Source organism: Danio rerio, chromosome 16 (assembly GCF_052040795.2).
Source record: "Danio rerio strain M-AB ecotype USA chromosome 16, GRCz13ab, whole genome shotgun sequence".
Taxonomy (NCBI): domain Eukaryota; kingdom Metazoa; phylum Chordata; class Actinopteri; order Cypriniformes; family Danionidae; genus Danio; species Danio rerio.
The window spans coordinates 44,190,673-44,218,289 of NC_141036.1; the positions used below are offsets into that span (position 1 = coordinate 44,190,673).

General features: G+C 38.1%; 1 protein-coding gene across 2 annotated transcripts in view; it reads right to left on the minus strand.

Moving 5' to 3' along the window:
* rspo2 (R-spondin 2) overlaps positions 1–27,617 on the minus strand; it is a 100,520-nt gene that overhangs the window by 57,566 nt on the left and 15,337 nt on the right. For both annotated transcript variants that reach the window (XM_087286084.1, NM_001281990.1), the window contains 1 exon segment: positions 7,455–7,643. In XM_087286084.1, coding sequence (XP_087142210.1) covers positions 7,455–7,581 — 127 coding nt within the window. In that variant the 5' untranslated portion in view covers positions 7,582–7,643.

Consider the following 27,617-nt stretch of genomic DNA (forward strand, 5'->3'; position numbering starts at 1 on the left):
CACACACACACACACACACACATACATACACTACGGACATTTTAGCTTACCCAATTCACCTATAGCGCATGTTAAACCAACAACCTACTTGCTGTGAGGCGATTGTACTACCCACTACGCCACCGTGATCCCCAATATAATTTATTTTTAGAGTTAAAATGTTTGTAATTTTGTTTTGTTCTTCCTTGTTTGATTAATTTTGATGTTTTTTAATTAGTTTTATTTTTATTAGTTTTATTTATTAATTTTAATTTCAGCTAGTTCATCTGCAACAACTCTAATTTGTTTTTCTATTCCCAATTGTTCTTCAATTTTGTTTATATTTAATTTAAATTCAGTTCTATTTCAATTACCAACATTTTTACAGTTTGTAACAGTTCTCATTTACATGTAAATAATGTTTTTTTTTCATGTTTAACATTTTAATAAATTTTTATGCTTTCTTTTGTTCTTTTTTTTGTTCTTTTTTTTGAAGTAAAAATTTCTCAATTAAGTTTAACCCTTTAACCACCTCACCAAGAAAAAATGTTTTGTATTGCATTTCCTAACTTCTAACGTTGCTAGTTAACACACTCAATGTATTGTGCTACAACACATCCCATAATTTCAAAAAAATATCAACCTCTACCAAATATGATATTTAGGTTTATAGTAAAAGTACTGGAATTAATACATATACAATGAAAAATCTAAAAAATGTAGTGTAAGACCTATTTATTTAAAAAATATTCAAAATAAAACATTTTTGAATACTAAATCATCTTTATTTTTTGAAGTATGCCATAAAATAATTTAGATTCTCATTTAACACTTTTTCTTGTTGTTTTTTTTTTTTTTTAAATAAAACCAAAATCAAGTGTAGTAGAGCAACAGGATTATGTTTGTTTGATTTTCTTTGTAAACCAACAATGCTGTGTGTCTAAACCATAATTTAAAACATCATTCTTTAAATCACTTTAAAATGAATTATTTAAAACAGTCAAAGCATGGTCAACTATTTGGTAGCTAAGCTTAAGTTTCTCATATAAATTGTAATTTTATTTATTATTTTTTATTTAATTGGCAAAAATATTCAAATCGTCATCTTTTTGTATTACTCAGAAGAGAGACATAGACATGGAGGCAAGTATATAATCATGATCAACATGAGAAAAGTGTGATTTACACAGTCTTAATTCTTCAATTTAATTGTATTCATTCGTTTGTTCGTTTGTTCGTCGGTTTGTTTTTTTGTTCATTCGTTTTCCTTCAGCCTTGTCCCTTCATTCTCCTAATCATCTACTTACATTTAATTCAATGGTTGCTTTACCCCCTCCAGGAAATTTTAAGGAACATGCCAATGCTCGTAAAAGGGGGAAACAAGTGCAACATTTATTGTAAGAGTTCTGGAGTCACTGGCGCAGAGAATATCTTTCAAAGCTGTCAGACCAAAATGGCACATTCCTAAGAGAAATATTCCGATTAGTGATATTGTTATTGTGAAAGATGACGATTTGCCAAGAAATCAATGGAGATTGGACAGAGTAAAAGAGACTACCGTTAGTACCGACAGATTGGTTACAAAAGCCAAAATATATGTCTAGGCGATTCAAAACATGACATGAAAGACAAAGGTCTTGGCAAACCTTCAGTAACTGAAAGGCCTATACAAAAACTTGGACTGTTGCTAGAGTCCAATTAGTATCCCGATGTTATTCTCTTCAATGAGAGTAAAAAACAATTTGGTATTTCCATGGTCTGAGTTTGTTTACTGTAAGTTCATTCTAGTGGAAATCATTCATGTTTAATATGTACTGTAAGATTTGGTGGGAGTGTAATGAAACTTGAAATAATCTGTTACTTTATTGTTTATGATTTAGATTTTTTTGTTATTTTGTTGTATTTTGTTTGGAACACTAGGTGAAACATGGTAAAATAGGCACAGGCATACGGCTGCTTCACTGATTCCCCGTTTATGAGTTTTAGCTCCAGGTTTAAGGGAAAATAAGGTCATTTGGTCTATTTGTTTAAGATTAATGTTTGATTGTTGATGTAGGTTTAGTGTTTTAATTTGTGGAATTAGTTTGTTTGTTTGGTTATTTTCTCTCTAGTACTTATGGAGATTCACATTGCTGTAATGCTTAATAGCTGTTTGGAATGTGACCAATAAATGAATCATTAACCATCAGTTAAAGACTTAATCATTTTTTAACCAGGACGCTTCAGGCGGCGTCAGAGCGGAATGAACCGTCAACTTATCCAGCATATGTTTTACGCAGCGGATGCCTATCCAGCTACAACTCATTACTGGGGAAACACCCATACACACTCATTCACACACATGCACTGCGGCCAATTTAGTTTACTCAATTCACCTGTACTGCATGTCGTTGGACTGTGGGGGAAATCGGATCACCCAGAGGAAACCCACACGAACACAGGAAGAACATGCAAACTCCACACATAAATGCCAACTGACTCTGCCGGGACTCAAACCAGCGACCTCCTTGCTGTGAGGCGACAGTGCTAACCACTGAGCCACCATGTCGCCCCCCAAATTAATAGTTTATACATCTAAACTACTATAACTTGTAGCTTAGCAACACAAAGTTCAAACAAAGTCCCAAACACCAAACTCATCTTCCCACAGAATCAGAAAACAATCCAGCTTTCCTTCTGCTCATTCGAGAGGCTTGGGTCACGCATATGATGTTCGCCAGAGGTAGGTCAGAGTGTTCAATCTGGATGTGTGGATTTGAAAAGCGTTCCACCCCACCCCACGGCTCCAGCGGAAGAGTCTGTACTGATGTAGTGCAAACCTGTCTCCTCTTTGCCTTTGTTTTCGCTCAGGCCCGGCAATTCTGCAAAGCATTCTTAAACAAGATAGGATCACACACACACACACACACACACACACACTCGAGTATAATGATAAGCAGCTGCTCCTTAAGTGATTTCAGAGCCTGTTTTTAAAAACACGATCAACTTCAATGTAATCCACAATTCTAGGCTCTTGGAAGAACGTATTTGCTCTAAAAACTCGACTTCTATCGGCTTCTGAGTGTTCCCAGTGATTAGTTTTCACAGTAACCCTGATAGAACATCTCATTATGACTGACAGACATGAGCAGTTTAGCAAAAATGACAGAGAAAGCATAACTTAAGTAGGAGGGTCAAATGCGAAGCTGGATTACGAAGTCATGACTGAAATGGCGATCACATCAAAGTAGGCTTTGCGCTGAGATTTGATGCTACGTGACAATGTGAGGTTTTGTTCTGGGAGAAGTTCTCCACGAAAGGAATCCAGATTAACTTGCCACATATCAGTACCATTTAAAATCAAATTTCAACTGGGACAGCGAATGGTTGGAGGACACAGTCTTAAAGAACAACATCTTTTCCATCTCTCCAACCCAACTTGTTGGATTGCTGGTCAAGAACTGGCAATCTCTATAAAGTAACCTCAATCAAGTTTATGGTAAATGAGGTATTTTAGGCGTTCCCTCTTGTCCTCATCTGATAAACATTGGCAGATAAATCTGTATCAGGTTTGCAAAGTGAGAAGGGACATGTTTTTACACAGGGGTGTCTGTACTGTATCTGGGTTTATTAGCATTGTAGGTCCTGACACACTCCTCTGAGGTTTCAAGTCTGTCTGTCAGGAGTTTGGCTCAAACAATCTGAAGAGTTAGAGTTTTGTTTTCACGCGAAGCATGAAGCCAACACCTCAGGCTTTTCACTTAACCTCAAAGGTTCGGAGTGTCTCAGGCCTGGCGCAAATGTTAAAATAAGGTTATAAAATACAGGGCATGGCAGGAGAAGGATATGCAATTCCGGTATGACTATTATATTGCTCTTTGCAGACAAATAAAAGTAATATAATATAATACAAACATATTTTATTTTTCTGCTTTGCTCCTGTTTCTGGCCAACAGCTGACTAGTCAATTAAAGAATTGAACATCCTGTACTTCTTTTTTTAGTAAATCCCATCACAAATGCCACAATTTAGGAATCCTGAGACTTTAATGCATATCTAATGCATGCATTTAAAGAGCCCCTATTATGGGTTTTTGTAAATGACCATGTAGTGCGCAGCACAGCTCTAAGTGAATGAAAACATACAGCTGAGGGATAAATCTGAATATGCACCTTGTTTAAAAATATAGATTTTTAAATAAAATATTCAACTTTCTGTTCATTGTTCGTACGGATCTTTTGCCTGTTCGTATCAATGTTGACACAAAACAATACCAAATATGAATTATCCGATCCGGTAAAACGTGAACGCGCCTTTCCCTTCCTACACTAGTGGAGTGCGAGGGATTGACCATGACGTAAAGATTACTATCACTAAAAGATGGCCAGACATGTGGATGTGGGGAATAAATAGTTAAAGTTCAATTTCACAACAGCACCACAGTATAGCCAACCGTGTGCTGTGTTTGTTCCTGTCATTTTCTAATGATTAATACGATAACTAAATCTGCAGCGCGGGATTCGCCGGTCAATCGTTAATAAAGGAAATATCAGCAAAGACTATTAATGTACAAGATATTGGCAGTAACTGTTACACAGTTTGCGTGGACCAGTTTCTTCTTCCTTCAGATCCTGTAAGTGTTTCTCCTTCCTACACAACTTGAAGTTAAAATTTTGAAAGTAAAATGGTTGCCTCGTTTTCTGTAGTTCGCAAAATATGTATTTAATTGTGTGTTGTAACTTGTAATGGCTCCGCACGGCTTGTAATTACATATCAGTTATAGAGCATTGCTTGTAATGTATCTCTCAGGTTAAATCTTTAAGGGTTATTTCAAATATCACCTCCAAAACCACAATTAAAATGTGACGCTTGCTTCTCCCTTTACTGATTTAAATGCATTTTGTGCATGCAATCTCCTGCTGTTTGTTGCTATGGCAACCATCAGCTGTTCCTTACATGAGTGGCGCGGTTAATTTTCAAAATAGTTAAACTTTTGCCTTTATTACATTCCTACATTGGGATCTCACATATACTCTGTGCTGACTGCTTCTTTTGCATTTCTCTCCATCTCGCCCTGAACGCAGTCAACCAATCACTATAGACTGGGTCATCAGACCAATCAGCACAGATTAGCCTCATGCAAAGGAGGGGTTTGGGAAAAAAAATCCATCACTGAACAAATCATATAGAAGTCGTTGAGATAATAGGTAAAAAATAAATGCATATTATAAGACAATGAATGTGTTTTTTGACTTGGCATGCATATCAGGCTGCTATTAGAGACACCCAAAACCAAAATATGACCTTTTATACTGCGAAATAGGGGCTCTTTGAATAAAGTCTGATTAGATAGTATTCTTAGTAAAATGTATAAAAATGTATAAATGGTTCACAAAGCAACTTAGGATGCAGAATATATCTGTAAAATGTAAGCTGAGCACTGCAAGCACCACAGATTCTAAATGCATTAAACAGTGCAAATAGCAGATCTATTAGCACATTTATCTGTCAAAGGATCTGATAATTAATTTAGATAGTTAATTATATCTACGAAGCTATTTAAAAGACCTTATATATACTCCCAGCTCTATTATAGACTAAATCAGTGTTTCTCAACCATGTTCAACAGCACTGCATGTTTTGGATGTCTCCTTTGTCTGCCACACCCATAACAGGTCTTTCATTCTCTGCTAATGAGCTGATGATCTAAATCAGGTGTTTTTGCTTAAGGAGACATGGAAACCGCATACTTCCATACTATATAGTACGCCAAAATCAGTATGCGAGCCGAGTAGTATGTCCGAATTCATAGAATACTACTTTTCTAACGGCCGAGTAGTACGTTTAAATTCAAATGCAGTACCTTGCCATGGGCTGCGTCCGAAATGGATTTCTTTCAGTCTCTGCTAATGAGCTAATGATCTGAATCAGGTGTGTTTGCTTAAGGAGACATGGGCTGCGTCCAAAATTGCTGGCTGCGTCCGAAACCGCCTACTACTTGAATTTAAACATACTACTCAGCTGTTAGAAAAGTACGTTCTATACAGTATGAATGTGAAAAGTATTAATGGAATTCAGAAGTACTACATCCGCCATTTTGTCATGGTCACGGGACCTACTTGCACCAGCATCATGGGATAGTGCAGTGTGCATGGGATGCACATTTCAGAATCTCGCCGGAAGTAGTAAGTCATCCGGGTACTTCTCGCATACTGATTTTTGAATTCTATGAATTTGGACATACTACTCTCAGCTCGCATGCTGATTTTCGCGAACTATATAGTATGGAAGTATGCGGTTTCGGACGCAGCCGCCTACTTCTCAGTAAGAATTGCATTTGAATTTAAATGTACTACTCGCCCGATAGAAAAGTATGTTCTATACCAGGGGTGCCCAGTTTTTTCATATGAAGGGCTAAAAAACAAATTATCACTGATAGCCATGGGCCAAATATAAATATACCAAATATTTTTACATTACAATTGCTATGGTTAATTTCCTAATTCAGTATAACATCAGCATATTCCTAATGCAGCATAACGTTTTCAATTAGAACTTTGCAATGTAAACATAAACAATCCCATTTATAACACAGTGGAGTGTAATGCTGAATACACTAGTGAAGCAGAATCTGCCTTTGCCTTAATTTACTCATCAAAGTCTCTGCAGTATCCTCTATCCGTCGTATGTACATTTTAAACTAAGTCTGATATATTTACACCGTTTACATTGAAACATTTAAGTTCAGATAGCATTTTTGTAGCTTAACAATAAAACAAACAAATATAAGCTTACATTAAATTTTAAAAAAGACAATGTCTAAGCCATTCTCAGATGGGATGGTGAACCAAATCAAAGGTTACTTTGGCCTGTGGGTTCTATGCAGTATGAATGTAAGTAGTATAAATGGAACTCGGACATACTACATCCACCATTTTTTTTATAATCACGTGACCTACCCACAAGAGTTGCGTCGCTTCACTCCCATTTATGAATCCTCTCGCGGAACATCATGGCATAGCTTGGCGTCCATCAAATGCACACTTCAGAATCTCACCGAACGTGGGTCATCCGGGTACTTCTCGCATACTGTTTTTTGAATATATGATTTCGGGCAAACTACTCGGCTCGCATACTGATTTTGGCATACTATATAGTATGGAAAAATGTGATTTTGCACGCAACCATGGAAAATGTGGAGCTAGTAGTCCTCCAGGAACATAGTTGAGAAACACTGGAATAAATACTCAATAATTTGTCGTCAGCTTAGTCTATGCAAAACTATTACACTCATAACAAATTTACAAGTTAGAAGCATTTTGTACTTCAAATGCAAGGCAGATTTACTTCTCTTGAAGTATTCACAATAAGTGACCTCTGACCAGGTAAAAACATATTCCATAGTCCAAGTTAAAAAGATGTGTCAATGCATTAACAACCATACAGTAGTGCTACAATATAGTGTAAGTGTGTGAAAAAATACTGTAGGATCTTACTGGAGCACATGTTGATCTCTGTCCCTCGCATGCCGTAGTAGCCTGACGGACAGGCGTGAAGACATTCGCCGTACTGCCTCATCCTCTCCCTCCTCAGGAACAGGAAGAGCTTGGGCTGACAGTTCATGCACCCGTTGTCCTTGGAACACACCGAGCAGCCTTTACAGATGGGGTAAGCTCCATAGCTAGCTACAATAAAGCAAGACAAAAACATAGACGTTTACACAAAGTGACATGATTACTAGCATTACCAACACTCTTTATGTCTTTGTACCAAACGTTTGGGATTTTGGCAAATCATTGGTGATTACTGACAAATGAACAGAAATGCACTGTGTGGAGCTAAAATGCATTTAAAGTACAAACTTACAGACTGACCTTATTGCGTTTGTTGTGAAATAAATTCAATTTCATAGCTTAATCCTGGCCGAAATATGTTAAAATGCGTTTTTTTAATGTTTTGATGGGAGATCCTAATCTTTATGAACATGTACCATAAACAGGAAAACATAAGCAACCGTTTATTTATTTATTTTTAATTCAAAAGAGTTCACTTGGATTTACTGAGGTTAAGTGCCTTGCTCTAGGGAACATGTTGATAGCTCATGGTGACTCGCTTCGGCAAATTGAACTAGCAACATTAAGTTGTAAACCACTACACCACAGAGCAAACTAACGGCAAAGTGCCCCGCTGAACGGTTAAACGTGTGCCGCTATAGAACTGTCTAAGACGTTTTCATTGACACATAAAACTTTCACTGACTAAAGAAACTGTCATTACTGTGACACTAGCGAGGCCTGAAATTTCTGAAGAGGAAACCCTTTTTTAATGCGAGCAGCACAGTGACTTGATTCAAAGCTCGACTCCTGTATGTAGAGTTCAGACAGCCGCTGAAAGCCCAAAACCGCATTGACTCCGAGCAGGATCATGTTGCTGGTGGAAGACAAAGGAGCCAGTAACGACCATACCGTTTCACAATAAAGGTCTCTTAATGTAAGCTCCTTAGCGTCCTCTTTACAGGAAAATGTCCTTGGGCACACACAATAGCTGCAAACCAGAGACATTGCTATTGATTGGAGCCAAGTTTTAAATATCACAAACTGAGATAGAGTAACAGTCCGAACTAGTCGACCCACCACAATGCTTTATAAAATATCATGCATTTCGCTGACCCTCATCTTTTCTTGAGTCTGAATAAATAATAGAGAGTATTTAAAACAACAACAGTACAGCTCTGCATGGTTTATAACAATGTTATTCTTTCACAATGCCATTCATAAACACTTTCTATAAAATTAAACAAGAGAAAGTCTTGAGAAAGGAAAAAACCATACAGAAGAAGCACTGTAAATGTTAATATTCTCATACTTTTATCAATAATAAAGCATCTCAATTACATCCCTGGATGGGCCATTTCTTGTTAAGGTCCCTACGGCAGTACCAAATATATAAACATCTGAATTATGAAGGAAATTATGGGTATTGTTCTATTGAATCCAAACTCAGGAGGGCCGGTGTCCTGGAGAGTTTAGCTCTAACCCTAATCAAACACACCTAAACTAGCTAAACAAGCTCTTACTAAATATACTAGAAGCTTCCTGGCAGGTGTGTTAAGGCAAGTTGGAGCTAAACTCAGCAGGACACCAGTGTTATGAGAAATCAAGTCCCCCCTGACAATTAGGTCTGCCCAGGACCCTGGGTAATCCTAATGGTTCACTGGAGTTGCAATAGGAATAGTTTGTAGCATAAAAATATATATAAAAGCAGTGAAATCTTTAAATTCATATAATTGAAAAGAGCGTTATAATGGCATAAAACTATTTTAAATGATATATTTCGTATACTGATGTACAACTAAAGGCATGTGTTGTGGCATGGAGAATTTCTCATTCATGCTACCATTTCTTATGTAAATAAATAATGTTACACATAAATACATCAAAAAGACATCATTACAAACGCTTCAATTATTTTAACTATGCATGTCTTTAACTTGTAGTTAGTTACTCATAATAATGGTACTGATATGGTTAGTTTTGTTAATATTTCAAGACTGAGAATAGACTATAAAAAGCACCAGATGTGATTATAAATGCACTGTGGAAAAGTAGAATAGCTTTTGATCAGGCATTCAATGCAGACGATCCATTGGAGTTCTAAGCGGACTAGATTGCAGGGGGGACTCGATTTCTCACCACACCAGCCCTTCACAAAGACTATAGCTGTGTCTCATTTTAGAGGCTGCATCCTCTGAGGGATGCATTCGAAGTGCGTTACATCATCGCAGTGCGACTAAGGGTGTCTCATTTTAAAAAAATTCGAAGTCTCCTTCAAACACAGCCTCAAAATGCATCCTCCGTTTCCCAGATAATGGGAAATTACAGATTACACAATCGGTGGATTCTTCGCGGCCTCGAATGTTCCAAGATTCATTGCATGCTGACAATGGCAGGGCGTTTTTAATAGAAAACTCAGATTTAAATGTATGAATTAAGTTTATTCATACTTGGATATCTAAACACATGTTAAAAACTAAAAGAGTATGACATGTCATGCTAAAGATTGATTTTATTGACAGTTTAAATTTGTATGTGTACATGTATAGATCAAAGGAAATATATTTCCAGCTTCTGTATACCTTGTTTTGCCTTCAGATCGCTTGAAATAAGTTTTAAAATAACTTTGAAAAAAAAAGTTTTTACAAATCTTATCAGCGCTCATTAACGTGACGAAATCTGTCCTCTGTAGGCTAGATCGTCTCATTTCAAAACGCTCGGTTCAGCCTGTGTGGACTTCGAAGGACTCAACTCTGAAATGAGACAGCTTGCTGAATACATAAGACATGTCACTCGTATACTTTTGAAAGAGGAAAAGTGTAACTGTGAATTTGGCAAATAAAGCCCACCTTCTAGTACAGTAGCCAATCAGCGATTGCTATAGAATGACAATTCTCCGGGGGAGGGGCTCGGACCAGAAATGAGTTTCTGCAGATTTTGTTTGATATGAACATTTAGAAATGAAACTAAATAGACAGTTGTTGTTTAATTTCATTGATTAGTCTTAAAATGAAATGTAATCATAAGCTTAGCAAGTTGATGTTTCCCCATTCAAACAGATTGCCCAAGGTTAATGCCCGAGAGACGTTTTAAAGATGGCCGCAGAGTGAAATGACTTGCCTTAAAGGGACCTTGCCCTTTGGACACCCCTGTTCTATAGGTTGGAATCTCACTATAACTCAGTTCACCTTTCTTGGCCTCCCAGTTTCTCAGATTTTTTTTGTGCAATTTGACATTCACTTGGCTTTTTTTCTACAGTGCATTGTGTTCTGTGTCCTGATTGGCTGTAAACCACTGTTAATCAACCTCCTCCGTGCAGTGTCTCCTGTACAGTACAGAAAGCATTCAGCTGGCCAAATTTACATAAATCTTTGATTGCTAGCAGTGTGACTCTGAACTGTTGTACTGTATACAATATTGACGAAACATTCTGCACCAAAAGCACCAGTGGTAGTACCCAAAAGGCAACTCTGTTGGTCTCACTTACAGTAGCAACCTAGCTTTCCCAAGTGCTCTCCCATCCAAGATAGGGCACAGCTTTGCTTGGTTTCAGTATGCGACCATGTGAGACTTGCAGAAAGCTAGCTGCCAGCAAGTTAAAGTTACTTTTTATTCAACCAGCAAGTTTTTTTTATACCAGAAATGACACAGACTTCCCCCAAAAGATGATGCACAAGAGGTATCAATGTAAAAAAAATGTTAAATTACAAGTCAGAATTTGCCAGGGGTATAAATCATTTCAGGCTTGACTTTATATATTTTCAGGGTAAAATAGACAACATTGTTGTATAGACTTTCTATATTGCACAGATTTTGTTTCACACCACACCACATCACCCTCAGCCTTCTTGTGATGAGGAAATGATTCGTCTACATTTTTCCCCCAACCACACATAAAGACATATGGTATATAGTTTGTACACAGAAACCTGACATATACCATAAATTGGTGAAAAATGTAGCCCACACACTTCAGACCTGATTGCGAACGTAGTGCAGAGAAGGCCGGAAACCAGGACTGGCGTGAGGTTGGAACATCAAAAAGCTGAAAACTATCAGCCTTATTGAATTTCCCTAATTGAAGGTGGTGTGGCAATATCACAAACCGTTTCCCCTGTTCCTTAATCACTGGGGTGTTATTCCTTTCATCCCACTGTCAGAGCCGTTTCAGCAGAGCCTTGCGGCAGTTAAATGATTTCTTTAACTGCTGCTGTCAACATGAGCTCGAACAACACGATCGACCGTGAACGATCGCATTAGCCTATCGATCGGCCGTGCCATTTCCCTCACCGCCTTGCATTTGGCTGGGTTTCGCTTGTTATCAATTATATGGCATGAATTTCAGACCTGCATTGATGCAGCCATTCTGTTACTGGCCTGGTAATTACAAATGGAAAGAGTCAGGGAAACGGCACAGCTGACGTTTTTTGAGATTTTCTGGAACAGAAGCATGTCTGAGGACGGCTTTCCCAGCTCTGACCACAGGCATGTCAAAAAAGGAGGCTGGGATCTGGTGTGTCTAGGGCAAGGGTGTCCAAGAGCCACCCTAGAGGGCTCAGTGCTTCCACATTTTACGGAAATCTTTTTACCGCCAGCTGATTTATACCTGGAGCTATGACTGGAGTCTTCCATTTCGCGTCGTATTTTCATCTATTCGTCGAGGGGATCAAATTCAAGCTCTAAACCAGAAAATATGATGACTTTCCAATATTAGAGACACTGGGACCCAAAAAAAACGTGAAGGTACCTTACTGGGACCCTATTCATATTCTGCATTCAATTCTACTTACACGTAATCTCGAGATAAACAGAAATGTGTCTTGCTTGTTGTTTGAATGATAAAAGGCCATCTAAGAAAAACAGAATAATCCGAGTGGCTTTTGTACATGTAAACAACATCTTTCGACTATGTTTTTAAGTCACTCTTAAATGCTAATTATCCAAGCGTGTCGGTCTGGCAGAATTTCGACTTCTATGTAAATTACAGTGGCTAGGCCTAATTTGGCTGCTAAGCGGGTTTTTTGCTCCAAGAATCATACCAGCGTGAGCTTTAAACTTTACCATAAGTCTGTCACGTTAACCTGCCGGAGTGTAACTTATGCTGGTATTGCGGAACTGAATAAGAATTATTTCAGGACAGAGGAACACATTTCTTTTTTTTTTAACCTCACTCACATCCACCCCTGAACTTAGAAAAAGTATTAAATAAATATTTCTTCTGACGGCAATTCAACTGCACTCATAAATCCCCTAACACTGACAAAATAATACTGTATCAGGCTTCACATTCAGTCTCGATCTCTTATGCAAATTTCATTTAACATGCATTTATTACTGAGCCAGTAAAATGGAAATACCCCCTCACCAAACTAACACAAAAAGATTACTGGATCAGAAAGTGAAGTCTGTACAAATGTTTGTGGTGAAAAATAGAACGAATCAGTAAGATTAACTGAAAAAGATAAATTCTTTGCTCCACAGACAAATAAACACTTTAATAATATACTGTAAAACCCAACAGTCCACTTTATCAAATGAAATAAGTGTAGTTAACTCAAAATTGACTGAAAGGTAATTCTACTCATTTGAAAAGAGTTTTGAACTCAGTGTTTAAGGTAATAAGTTAATTAAATACCTCATTATTTCAGCTTAAATGGAGTAAGTTGACAGTACTTATAGAATAGCTTTCTAAGTTAAATGGTTTGTTGCAATCAGTTTCCTTAAACGGTTTGAGTTGCCTTAACTTATTGGGTTTTACAGTACTAAATTGGTTTGAGTTCTCTTCATTTATTGGGTTTGCTGTGCTCAATTTGTTTCGTTTACTCAAATGAGTTAAGTTCACAGTACTCATTAGGATTAGTTTTTGTCAAATGGTTTGAGTATATATACCATAACTTTTTGGGTTTTACAGTGTATCTTTTTGTTTAGTAAAACTGCTATGCATACTGGGCTTGCACATCATTGCTGGGATCCAAGAAATGTGAAGAGACAATGCTAACTGGGGTAGGGTTGATAGACGATGGCATCGTCCATCTTCAATGGCCAATAAATATCACGATGCTAAGCCTGCATCACGATCCTCCGTTGTGCCCCATCACAGCAGCGACCCGCTCGTGAAAAATACACACTTAGGCCCTGTTAACACTAATGCGTCTTAGTTTTAAAATGGCATTTTAGAACGAAAATGATCCATTACCACACTGGCATTTCATCTCGCATTTCTGAAAAGCCCTCCTTCCACACTATACCACTGAAAATGCACATCGCGTGACCACACACAGACACACACAGAAAGGCATGCGCTGCAATATATGCAAACGTTTAAGCTCCAGGCAGTCAGCGGATGCTTTGTGCACAAAACCCCAGAGAGCAGTGCACGTCGGACAGTTTATCAAGCATGTACCGCTGGATGGCTGTTAAATGTGATATTTCATTAATCGTGTTTCTATCTAACTAGTTTTCGGTCTTTTGAATCTATCAGGTAACGTGTCACAGCGTCAGAACCTTTTTTACCAACCAAGTTTGTCGACGTTATCATAACAATACAGATCACTCTGCCTATTCATGCCATAGTCCTGCGGAAAAACTGATAAACAGGTGGTATTTGGCGTGTAACTTCTCTTTATTTATTCATGATTTTGTTATGGGTAAAACAAATACCATGCGCATCAGGTAGTTGAAACGGTAGACCAAAATAATTCATTTGATATGAATTATTTAAATTACAGGTTAATTTTTTTTTTCTAGATTAAGCTGCTTTAATCTCGGAATTAATCTAGATTAATCTTAATTAAAAAGGCTCAATTGAATTCTGCCGAAGGCATTCATAATATGTGTGCAGTTAAAGTCAGGCATCCTGCTGATTTAATTCAGAGGCGCACTTTTTTGTCAGACGGCTCAAAATATCAAGGTGAAAGTCATCATAGCTTGCGTAGAATAGACCCAGCTCCCAACCCAACTTTGAGAATAGATTAACGGCGATATTTTTTTGTCGCGCGATACGAGTCTCGCGTTAACACCGATAACAGCCCACCCCTAATTTAAATATTCATAAATAATTAATTCACCACTGCCTAAGAAGATGATGCCATCGTCAATCTCGATGTTTTACATTAGACATCGTACGATGCCAAATTGGCCGACATCGCCCAACCCTAATGCTAACCATTGAAGACCTCAAGGACAACACATACGAAGAGATGAAGAAATGATGCCAACCATCGAGGACTTCGAGGACAACACATACACAAATACACTTCATTAAACATGTACACATAGACATCACCTTTATTTTTGTATAAAGGTACACCAGCATTTTTCACAGGCAAGTCGCTACTGTGATGGGGCGCAACAGAGAATCGCGATGCAGGCTTAGCATCGTGATGTTTATCGGCCATTGGCGATGGACAATGGTATCGTCTATCGACCCAACCCTAGTTAGCATCATCTCTTTACAGGTCTTGGATCCCATCAATGTTGCTGCACAATCTCTAGATGCTTCGGGATGGGCATCTCCAGGTGGAAATAAAGGTCAAAGAAAATATTTTGCATAGCTGCTGTTCATTAGGTATTTGAACAAGAGATATTAAAAGTTGATGCGAAAATTAAGTGCAATAAATAAAAGTATAACATATATAAACAAACATAGAAACAAACATATAAAGCAAATGAGCATTTCTAACAAAATGTCTGGTGCATTAAGGCAGGTGGAGTGTTACGCCCCATTCACACGGGGCTTCAGCGTCAGCACTTGACAGAGGGCGTGTCTGAAGTTGGGGCCGACGCGATTGTCATAGCAGCGTCAGCCAATGAAATTAGTCAGCAATAGGCCACTGTCTGAGCTGGTTTATTTGCACACAGCAATCTGATTAGCTGATTCTTCCTTTGGCGCTTGAAAAGTTAAGCAAGTACCAACTTCTGCAACAAGCAATGCCTCTGAAGCGGCGCCGATGGATCCACAATGCAGTTTAACAATGCCTGACGTCACTCATTCATAGTGAATGGGCAGCATTGAAGCTGTTAGGTCTTTTTAATGGTGAGATTGTGTCTGAGCCTCGGACATTATCAGGAAGGTTATTCAAAATTGCAGGTTAACTATGTCTGTATATAATAACTTATATTTGTTTGTAACTTTAACTCAATTTGTTTGTACAGCTACTTTGAAACAATAATTAGTGTAAAAAGCGCTTTACAAATAAACTTGAACTAAATCATTATTTAAAGTGGTGCAGCTTTAAACCCATATTCAACACGTTAATCCAAAGCAGAAAAAAAAGGTTTTGTATTAAGAAGCTAAATTCAACTGACACAAGAAATAAAACTCCTTGTTAATGCATGCTGACTTAGACATGTAACTCCAAAACTGCACCAACCTGACAACCTATGCACCTCTCTTTGAACTGCCCTTTTCCATAACAAAGAAGAAAGTTTACACTTAAAGCGCGGGACAAATGTTCTGCTAAACCAAAATATGCAAGTGCCTCCTTTCATCGTGCATTAAACGATCCATCTACAACTTAAACAACAGTATTTACAAAGACCTTGTCTACTTTGAACATCGGCGCTGAAGACACCACAGGGACTTCAACATTTTGTGGCCTGACCAGAGGAAGAGACGATTTCTGCAAATTGTCTGGAGTGTGACATGGCGTTGTGTAAGACAGACAACAGACGGCTCGGTCGTATTGTCTCACCATTTCTGTCAGCCAAGAATGAGGCTATGGGGGAATGCAAAAGCACCAGTACAAAAAGATTAGAAGTGAACGTCTTGATTTGTTTGGGAAGCAAAAACGAAGAGTCGTTACTCTTTTGAAGATGTTATTTCATTCTTAGCCATGTTTTCATTTCTTTCCCTTACTGTCTCAATCATTCACTACAGTTTTCTGGCCACTTATTTCCCCCCTCTAATTGACATCGCCTCTCAGGAACATCGAATGACAGGTAAGGCATCCATCTGCAGACTTTCGTGCAAAGAAATGTAACTTATGAGGAGTAAAATATCAACCCAGCAATATTCTCTGCTAGTTTGGCTGTGCCCGGTTTCTGTGGGGAGACTGTGGCTCATTCAGGTAAACGCAACATTCTTGGTCCTTCATTCATGCGAATCGCAAGCTCATAACTCAGCGTATGACGGCATTGTTGGAGCATGTTGCCTTCATTCAGCTTTGGCTGGCTTTGTTTTGAATCCTGATCAACAGTAATTGTAGTGTGAGTGAGATCCAGCAGAGGGGGAAAAAAGAGAGCTGTCTAAGGTACATTTAAAGACTCTCAAACAATGTGACGACTATTGCCTTGGGCTGCCGGAACTGGCAACACCCCCCGCAACTCAAACACAGCAATCTCTCTTTCCCACACTCACAAATACCTATGACATCATACAGTGACATCATCCTTACGTCTACCATCTCAATGATCTTACGTGTCATATGAGAGGTCAAGATTCAAAGATGTGAAAAGTTAAACTACAAAAACCTCGAGTTGCAAATATAGGAAGAATAATTGCATATTTGTGTTTGTTCAGATAACTAGAATTGTTTGAAAGATGGGAGATCATTTTCAGTATCATTTCTACAAAAGACATAATGCTGCTTTTATTAAGCAAAACAAAAGTGAGGTGAATTACAATAAGATTTGTATAATGTTGCATATAAATTAGATTTCTTAAAAAAAAGAAGAGTTATATACTAATGAAAGCCATATATAAATCTGATATATGGCAATATATGCAGTTTACATGTGTAAAAATATGTTATATATGCAATCTTTATTTTAAAATATAGCAAAAATGTCCAATTACTAGTTTTGTAACATTTCACCTGACTCACGATTTGATACGATTCACGATACTGATCTCACGATACGCGATTTAGTCATGATTTTTGAACAAAACTATTTGAAACAAGTTTAAGGTCAAGAGCCCTTTTTGTTTTACAAGCAGCACATTTTTGCTAAATATAATATATTTTCTGCCATACCCAAATTGCTATTTTAAAAACAAATTAACAAAATGAATAATACGATTTAAAGAAGACTCATTAATGCAAACAAACTAAAACTGTGACTGTGCTAAAATTTTACACTTTTAAAAAGAAATATTAGCATGTCTATGTTTTCTAGCATGAGCTGAAATTTTTGCACATTTACAATGTCCCCTGCTGATGAGAAAACTCTTTCACTGGGGACTGAGATGGCTGGTGTGGAGAGGAAAGCCTTGCCTAAACCAGAGAGGAGTGTTCAAAGGTGGTTGATATGCTCTCTGATCCAAGACTGGCCACTGGCATAAAGTAACTGATTATAAAATGACTCATTATAAAGTAGAATGGAGACAGGAGTTGAACATGATTATGAAGGTGAATGATTAATATTACTTGTATAATTAGTATAGGTATCAGTGTGATACACGTATAGATTTAATTTTCAACATTTTTAAATATTCAATAAAAATAAACAAATTATTAAAATATGCATAAACTAATTTGAAAAGGAGAGGGTAAAAATAATGTAAAAGCTGCTTCTGTAACAGAACAACTTTCTCTTTCAGTCTGAAAAACATCTTCGCTATGAATCACTGATCCACCACGTGATCTCCTAAGCACTCGTCAGTGCATCATCCGATCCGCCTGGTTTGGCTTATTAATATTTTTTGGCGTACAGACGTCTGTGACAGTAGTTTTTCACTGTGCTGATGCTTTTTGTGCATCATATTCATTGTTCTGTTTTTGTAAGTAAACGTCTTTTTGCAGTATTTACTCAGTTTGTTTGGCATAATTCACCACTGTCATTTCACTCTGCCGCCCCACCTTTTGCTCGCTGCTTATTACGCGCAGGTAAAGTGAAATTGCACATGTTAAAAGGATCCCTACTGTTCAAAACATGTATCGCAATTCATTTAACATTTCAACTGGTCTGAATAGTCATATATTTTTGATATTTCGATTTTCAACCATAAATCATTACATCCCTAATGTTTACATATTAATTCTTGAATTGGAGTTAAAAATATGAACATATATATTATCCTAAAATATATATATTTTAAAGGTAAATGTAGGTGTAGGTTATACAGGGCATTGTTAATTGCAGAGCTCCTCTATTAAAAAATTTAGTAGAAAATAAAAAAGTTCTGAAAGAGATCAAGCCTCAGCCAGGGGTGCGTTTCCCAAAACCATTGTTAGCCAACTAAGGTCGCAAGTTCCGTTGTTACAAACATAGTTTGTTGATTTGCCGTTTCCCAAATCCGTCGCTCCAACAAACATCTGCAAACTTGAGCACTTGCAACTACAGCTCTGGAGCTATAGTTAGAAAAATAGTTCCTGGCTGGTAGTTGGCAATTACCTCTTTTTTATAGGAAACACCTCTGCTACACCCCTCCACAAATGTTATCCTGTAGTCTGCCAATGTTGTTTTGGTTTTCAAGTACACATATCACTGTTTACACAAAAATCAGAGGTTTTTTTTGTAGATTACATGGACATAGTAGCAGCATCATTTTCACAAACTTGCCGTTTTAATGCTTGTTCCACGTAAAGAAGTCAGTCATGTAAACACCCCTTAAATTCAGCAGACAGAACTATCAGTGCAAAAAGAATAGCAATATATTAGAACCAAAACGCATGGTTCCATTTAAATGAAGATTTGTACCTGTTAATAAGTAAACATCTGTATGTGATCAAACGTGGAAAGAAAGTCATGGCCTTCACTGTAATATTTTACTCACCCTCATGTCATTCCAAACCTATATAACTTTCTGTCTACAGTGGAGCACAAACTGACATATTAAGCTGAACGACAGCTTCAGTCACCATTCACTCATTGTAATAATTTCTGGAAGGAAGAAAGTCATACAGCATTGGAACAACATAAAAGTAAGAGTTTTTTTTTTAGGGTGGACCATCCATTTAGAATCAGAAACGCTTGCCTCTTATAATGGAAAAGGAACTGGGAGTATGCAATAAAACCTTTAGATCATCCATTAAAATTGTGCCAGTCCCCACATTGTTCCACATGGCTGAAAAAACGGCATCAATACATGGAAAACTGCATCAATCCACTCGCATTTGTTGCATCTGACTTTATTTGTCATGGTCACGGCTATGGAAATCACACTTCGCAGAAGATTAATACACTACTAGAGCCAGAATGGTGGGATATGGCAGGGGTACATTTTGCTCTACAGGCACATTTCTGTTCCAATTTAGCAGAAAATATGCTGGACCTCACCTCCGACTACTTTGCAGCTGGAAGTAGTCAGGATTTAGGCATCCATGTTTCTCCCCCCGACTCCAGTTTACTTTAACAGATTGTACTGTATGCATATGTTTACAATTTAGGGCAATCCCATTACTTATAATGATTCTGCACCATGTGTCTGAGCAAACACATTTGTTTCACTGCACAAGCTTATTAGCTTAGTGAGAGTGTTCCTGTGATACAGGCCCGGGAGACATGGCAGGCACTGGCAGATTTGTAGATTGGATCACAAAGATTGAATCGGTGGACTTGATATCTAAACATACCTTGTAAGCTCAAGCAGCTGGTACTGGTGCGAGTGTTTGCTTGCAATTGGCCAACACAAAAAGGGGATTCAGAGGACCTGAGGGCAAACCTGCTGATGCGCATGTTAATACCTTGGCATGGATATTTAGTCCACAGAGAGATTGTAGAGCGCACACATGGGCTGATTATTGCTTTACTTATGTTGCAATAAACTGGGAAGATATTTTAAGGTAGCCAAATCATTTAGAACATGGGTCCCCAACCGCTAGGTAGCAGCCCAGTTCTGTTTCGGGATAATCAAGCCCACTTTATTGTGAATTTCCCATTTAATATTATGCTCACACCAAATGTGATGTACCGCGTCACCTGCTCAAAGTTACTCGCGTGATGTTTATCACTTCAAACCAAAATTTGGTATGATTGGTAAATGTGATTGAATGTTTTGCAATCTGCTAAAATCACCTCAGAGTTATTTATAATCGCCGGGCAGAAATTCATATATGTTCACACCTTTGCATTGACTTAGGCCGTACTCACACTAGGTACAGTTGCCTCGAACCGGGCCAAAGCACGCTTTTTCCCCCTCCCATCTCCCCCGACGGCCCGCACTCACACCACAATCGGGCCGGGGCACGCTTACGACATCGATGCTGCGCAGTTCAGTGAGAAGCGCTCTCACTCAGCAGCACAGTGGAGATTTCTCTATTTATATCGTTTCAGTCGTTTGATATGTAGTGACATGCATTCAAATATTTCGCCAAACAGTCCTTAGGGATGCGGTGACACGCAGTCAGATCCGCCACTTTTGGCGCTCATAAACAATCATAAAGCTCTGGTGCTGCAGGAATGAGGAGGTCTGCTGAAGGTGCAGCTGTCGTGCAGTGAGGGGTTTACATCTTTAATAAACTACGGCAGTTTGCGTTCATTGAACATTAAGATTGATTAATAAATCCATATGATACAGTCCCTTAAAAGTCACGTCTCACTTTTAGTTTCGGGCTTTGTTCAGGAATTAGTAATGTAATCAGATTACAATTTTCAAGTAGTAATTATTCATTCATTTATTCATTTTCTTGTCAGCTTAGTCCCTTTATTAATCCGGGGTCGCCACAGCGGAATGAATCGTCAACTTATCCAGCAAGTTTTTACGCAGCGGATGGCCCCCAGCAGCAACAAATCTCTGGGAAACATCCACACACACATTCACACACACACACTCATACACTACCCAATACCCAATTTACCTGTACCGCACGTCTTTGGACAGAGGGGGAAACCGGAGCACCCGGAGGAAACCCACGCAAAGGCAGGATGAACATGCAAACTCCACACAGAAACGCCAAATGAGCTGAGGTTCAAACCAGCAACCTTCTTGCTGTGAGGCGACAGCACTACCTACTACCCACTGCCTCGCCAAGTAGTAATCAGTCATTTGTAATCGATTAGTTTTTTTTTTTTTACGTAACTTACCCAACACTGCTCATTGAATATTGTAGTTTTATTATTTTGTTTTAGTTTGTTGTTGCATGCAATTGTGATATAAATGTAATTTCAAATAAATCAAATTATTTTTCTAAATTACAGGTGTCAAACTAATTCCCTTAAGAACCCGATAAACTAATTGAGTCCTTCAGGCTTGTTTAAAATTTACAGGTAAGTGTGCTGAAGCAGGGTCGAAACTAAACTCTGTAGAGATGCTGTCCTCCAGGAACTGAGTTTGACAGCCCTAAGGTTGGAGACCGTTGATTTGGAATGCGCCTCAAGAGCAGGACTACAATGTTTTCTTGAGGCTAGACTGGTTTACGTTAATAGAAAGGCAGAGGTCTGTAGAAGGTCTGCAGAAGAGCATCTCTAAAGTCAAACACTTCAAACATTGAAACAGATGAGTAATAGCAACAGAACAGCATAACAGTGACTTGTTTTAACAACAACAACAACAACAACAACAAGCTAAGGCTACAGTTCCCATGGTCTTTTAAAAATCGGACAGCAGGAAAATGGGAAAAGTTTGCCTGGCCCGAAGAGATTCAGTTTTTTTTTCTGCAATATTCAAATGATCCCAATACAATGTGAAAAGATAGATCCATCCTGCCTTGTATCATTGGTACATCCTGCTGGAATTTTCTTGGCACAGTTTGGACCTGCTTGGAACAATTAAGCACCATTTAAATGCCACAGTCTACTTTTTATGATGCTGACATCGTCAATTCTGACCACAATATGACTATCTTGCAATGACTATTTCCAGCAGGATAGCATATTATGTCACAAAGCTCAAATAACCCCAGGCTGGATTCTTAAGCATGACAGTGGGTTCACTCTACTCAAATAGCCTCCACAGTTACAAGATCTCAATTCGATAGAGTCCCTCTGGGATGGAGTGCAATGGAAGATTTGCTTCATAGATGTGCATCCAACAAATCTGCAGTAAACTTCATGATGCTATGATGTCAATTTAGACCAATATCTCAGAGGAATGCTTCAAGTACTTTGCAAAACCTCTAAATTGCAAAGATTTAAGGCAGTTCTTAATGCAAACGGGGCAAGTTACTAGTGATTTTACAATGGATGCTGAAATGCAGTCAAAGTAATGGAATGCTTTTTTAAATGAGAGGTCAAATCACACTTTGCCAGTTATGCATCTCGTAATAATACAAAAAGATAGCTTCATATGTGGACTAAAGACAGTGCAGGTGCTGTAAGGTGCAAGAGGCAATCTGTCATGTTGTGCTATGTGTGAGGAGATATGTTTTATATTTCTGCACGGCTCGCTTTTTTTCAGAGCGGAATTTGGAAGTATGCAACATTTTCCACTCCATGAATTCGTCTCAGAGTTAGTTGTTCTGTTTTATAGTGGAGCTACGGGGTGATTAGTGGGTTCTGGGAAGAAAAGAAAACTCAAAAAAAAAAATGTAAGTAAATAAAAGTCAATAAAATAATAAACAAAAATTAAATAAGTAAAACAATTGTCTTGTTTCTGGAAGTAAATGAAATGTATTTGTATTATAATCAATTTAAATGGATAAAATTTGCATTTAATTTTATGATGTATTCTTTAAAAACACTGAAAAATTATAGCAGAGTAAAGAGTGCGGTAGAGAAGCAAAGACAGGTGGGTGGTGGTGGTGAGGGTGGGAAGTGGAATGGCTAAAATTAGCACACCTGTTGGTAATTTATCACACATAAACCTCACACCTAATTTTCACACCTGTGGCACAATAGATTCTGAATCCCGCAATCCAGACATGCTGTTCCACACACATGCTAAGGGAGCTAGCAGCAGGTTCCCCGCATGGAGAAAGAGCAACGTCATGGCCAAAGATCAGAGAAACAGCATGCCTGGGATTTTTTCACACCATTGAGCATTAGTGGACCTAAAAAGACCCTCCTTTTCCGCCTGCTGGTGATCCAATCTCTCACCACATCGTATAAATACCCCCACAATTTAATAATCCAAAACAAGGCTACGTAAGGAAGTTCACCCCAAAATGTACATTCTGTCATCCTTTTGTCTATCTCATGTCATTCCAAACCTCTATGACTCACTTCTTTGTAAACTCAGAATTTTGTATTTTGTTGTGTTATTGGCTTTGTGATAATGGAGCGATCCAAAAAGACACAAAATCGCTTGCAGTGCTACAGATCATGGATGCCGATAGAAAAGCACATTCACAAGTTCACACTGACAGATATTTGACTGAACAGAATATGTGTATTTGGCGTGCTGTACGGGGGGAGCGCTCTAAGCTTGGGAAGACACCTTAACTAGTGTTATTCTCCTTAGTGAAGTTTTATAAACTAATTTCTATAGGAGCACATGATATGATTGACCGCAGATGGTCTCTCATCTACAATCATGTTAGCCTATGTTAGCCTAGCTAACATTACTACGTTATCTTTGTTTTCCGCAGAATCCCCCCTATCCACCCCTTCTCCCCCTTCTTCCTTTACCAAGGGGAGCTCTCGAGAACTACCTGATCTCATGCTCCCCTTACATGCTCAATGGACCAGGCGGGAGCCATGGCCACAACTATCTTCGAGCTCAGAGTTCTCTTCCGGGACAACATGCCAAACCTGCTAACATTTGTCAAACAATATCTAAGTGTGAACTCTTGAATCAGGGTAGAGAGAGATAGGGTCCGAGCGCAGTGTCTAGCCCGGCTACAGAACGCTCCCCCCTCAGATTTCAGTAGGTATCAGGTTTAAAAGTGTGGAGTTGGGGTGGTGGAGGGATGCTGAAGTCAAGAGAAAATGAAGGTATGACATGTTTGACTATTTATAGGATAGTCTGATTGGATAATAGAATGATTGTCTGTGATTAATTAGCCTCGTCAAAGACTGATCGTGCTTCTCTCGAAATTTATTTATAAAACCTTACACATGGTGACAAAGGTAAATGAAGTTAATATTACATTTCTGTATGTTCATCTTCATGTTTTGTAACACCCCAAAATGTTATTCCATATTTCGTATAGCCATGGGACGATAAGGGTTTTATAGGTATACTGCAGTTTGGAAAAGTCAAGGTTTTAAAACAATCAATTTTGTGCTATATATCATAAGGTATGTGTACGATTTTTTATTTACGTTTTTTATTTTTATTTTAGGACAACAGTATCTCCAGGAGAAAATGTATCCAAAAAAGCTATTATAAAGTGTAAAGAAATTCATGTTTTGGGATCTAATAAAGACAGCACAAGTTAATAATTTATTTGAATTATTTAGCCGGACATGTTTAACATTACAAAATATTTTAAATGTTTCTTAAAATATAATATATTATGTTTAAAGGGGAAAAAAGGTTTTGTTTTTTCACCCAGACATTTAAAAATAATACATTTTTGAGCAGTAATCACAATACTGTGAAACCGTGATATTTTTGTCCAAGTTTATCATACTGTCAGAATTTTTTACTGGCCCATGCCTAATTTCATATGGCATCTATTTAGCATGTCAACTTACACTTGCATTTTGTCCCGTACATCAGCTTATTTGTCCTATTTTGATTGCTTTGCATTTTCATAATTAGTGAAAATAATCCATCAATAAGTGCTTTGAGACCAAGCGGAAACCTCTGTTGGCTGTTGCTACAGTGTGACTTTATCGAAAATATTTTGTGCAAGAAAACCTAAAATCTGAGTCATCTTTCGTTACAGTATTGTTTTTAAATAGACAAAAAAATACAGGTAACTTTTATTACAAATCTTGGACCTTATTATTGAAAAAAAGAAAAAAGAAAACATGACCAATAAAAAGGTGTGAAGCATAAAAAGCGGACCATATGGAAATGGATTTGAATACTATTTTGGCTTTAGTTGTTGGTATCCATAAATTTTAGATTGTACTTTTTTACAAGAGAGGCTAGAAAAAAATGGAAGCTCTACATTAAATTATTATTAATAATGTTATTGTTTTAATTTTTATATTATTCAATTGGCCAAATTCTGACAGTGGAAAAAATATGCTGGCCAGTTAGTTTTTTTGCTGAATAAATGACAGTAGGCTATAGTTTTTTTAATTTAAAACTTTAACAGATTCCTTATTTTTTCTAAGGATAAATGATGTAATAAATCTGTATTTTATAAATAAGTATTTTTTCAAATTTCTTTATTTTAAATCTTTAGGAAATATTTTAGTACATCAAAAATGTGGTTATGATGACCATCTGACAAGCTAATACAGCTTAAAAATAGTGCTTAAAGTGTCCCTAATCTCATAATTAAACAGAAAATTAAACACAAAACTGCAAAAGAGATCCACTTTTTGAGAAAAAAGAACCACCCCTTTCACTAGGTTGGCAACGGGCCAGACTTTTATCACTGGTTGTTCCAATTGTGCTGGTTTAGAGCCTACACAAGTAGCTAAATTAATCCCCCAAAACAACTAAAATGGTTTCTAGTAGCTATGACGTAAACACACACAAAACGGCAGATACTTTCCCTAAAAGTGTTTGTAGATGGCAAAAGTTATTGAGCACTAATTTACCTGAAGTACTGTCAACAAATTCTCCAAAACAAACCATCAGAATTATTTATCATCATAATTGTGATGCTTATCTTAAACCCTTTAAAACCTAAGCTTTAAATTATGAACATACGTAAAACTAACAAATACATATTCTCACTAGTTCATAGTAAGCAGACCTCCTCCTGCACAGTATTGTTTGCCTTCACGCCTGACTCTTCGCTACGCTGTGGAACATGAAAGGTATTACCTCATTAACCCTTTAACAAGACCTCTTCTCCACCTCCCTGCCCAGAACCTTCCCTACTAGGCCAGATCAGAAGTGATCCGTAGGGTCAAAAGTGGAGAGCACCACGGGGGTGGCAGGCAGAAACATGCAGAGGAACCTCATATGGTCCCAACCACTGAGAGGGGACTTCAAAGCCTGATGCCCAAGACCGAGTCCTCTACTCCATAAATAGCTTCAGCAGACCCCCAAACAAAACTCTAATTAAGCAAAAATCCAACAGGATACCACGCAACACCCATGCCCATTGACTTCAAAAAGGCACGCATACGCTTGGAAATAACAAAAACAGGTTCTACGGTTGCGGTTTCCTGCACACATGGGTGGCACAATGTATAAAATCTGCGTGTATTGTTACAAATTTGTCAAATCCCTGTGAAAACCTGGCAAGCGAAGACATGCCAGAACACTTCCAGATACAAATGAACACCACGGCGGGGTTTTATGTAGCCTAATGGCCGCTCGTCTCATCTGCTCCCCAGGGCAGAGCTTACACTAAAGAGCTCTGTGATAATCACTCAACTTCAACCTCTTCATGCTCTTACCAAAACAGACCTGTCTGGCGGCCAGATACATCTCCCCTGTACGGCCTCGTACTCCTATAAACACGCTGGCCACATCATGCAACTTTCTTCTTTTGTTTTGCAGACTTGAAAGCACTGTTGATCACGACAACGAATTCCCACTAAACATGTTTGTTGACAAAATGCGGATGAAAACAAGGCTAAATAATGTGTCATTAGCAACGTTTCCATTCACTCCACCTATTTTTATGCACATTTTCGATATGCGCATCAAAAAATTTATGTGCATCATACAGTAGGATAAACTTTCTATTCGATAAGAAAAAATGTGCATAAACTACAATGGAAACACTTTTACCGAATATATTCCAGTATGCACATTAAAAAAAGAGTCTTGTGATTTTGTTATAAGAGATCATGGAATGACAAAAGTGTGTGTGAATGGACAAATCAGCAGGCTGAGCACACTGTAAAACATCTGTAATGTTGTTTTGGTCATTCTAAAACGACATGACAATTTAAGTATTAGTGTTATTACATTATTAATTACCTCCAAACAGGCACGTGCACACATAGGGCTCAACCTGTGCAGTGCACATGCCCTTTTTAGTCTTGAATAGAAAGTGCCCTTCCAAAATGATCAAAAGTGCCCCCCGCGACGCAACACACCCTCGGTCCCGCCCTTCAGTAGGCGCGCGACAACACAGCTGATCAGAACGCGCGCGAACAACACCGCTCTTTAGTACGCGCGCGACAACTCACCATGTGCACCATGTCACAAACGCCATCACGCGTTCATTTGTGTGCCAGCATTGAGGGTGCCCGTAAAATATTAAG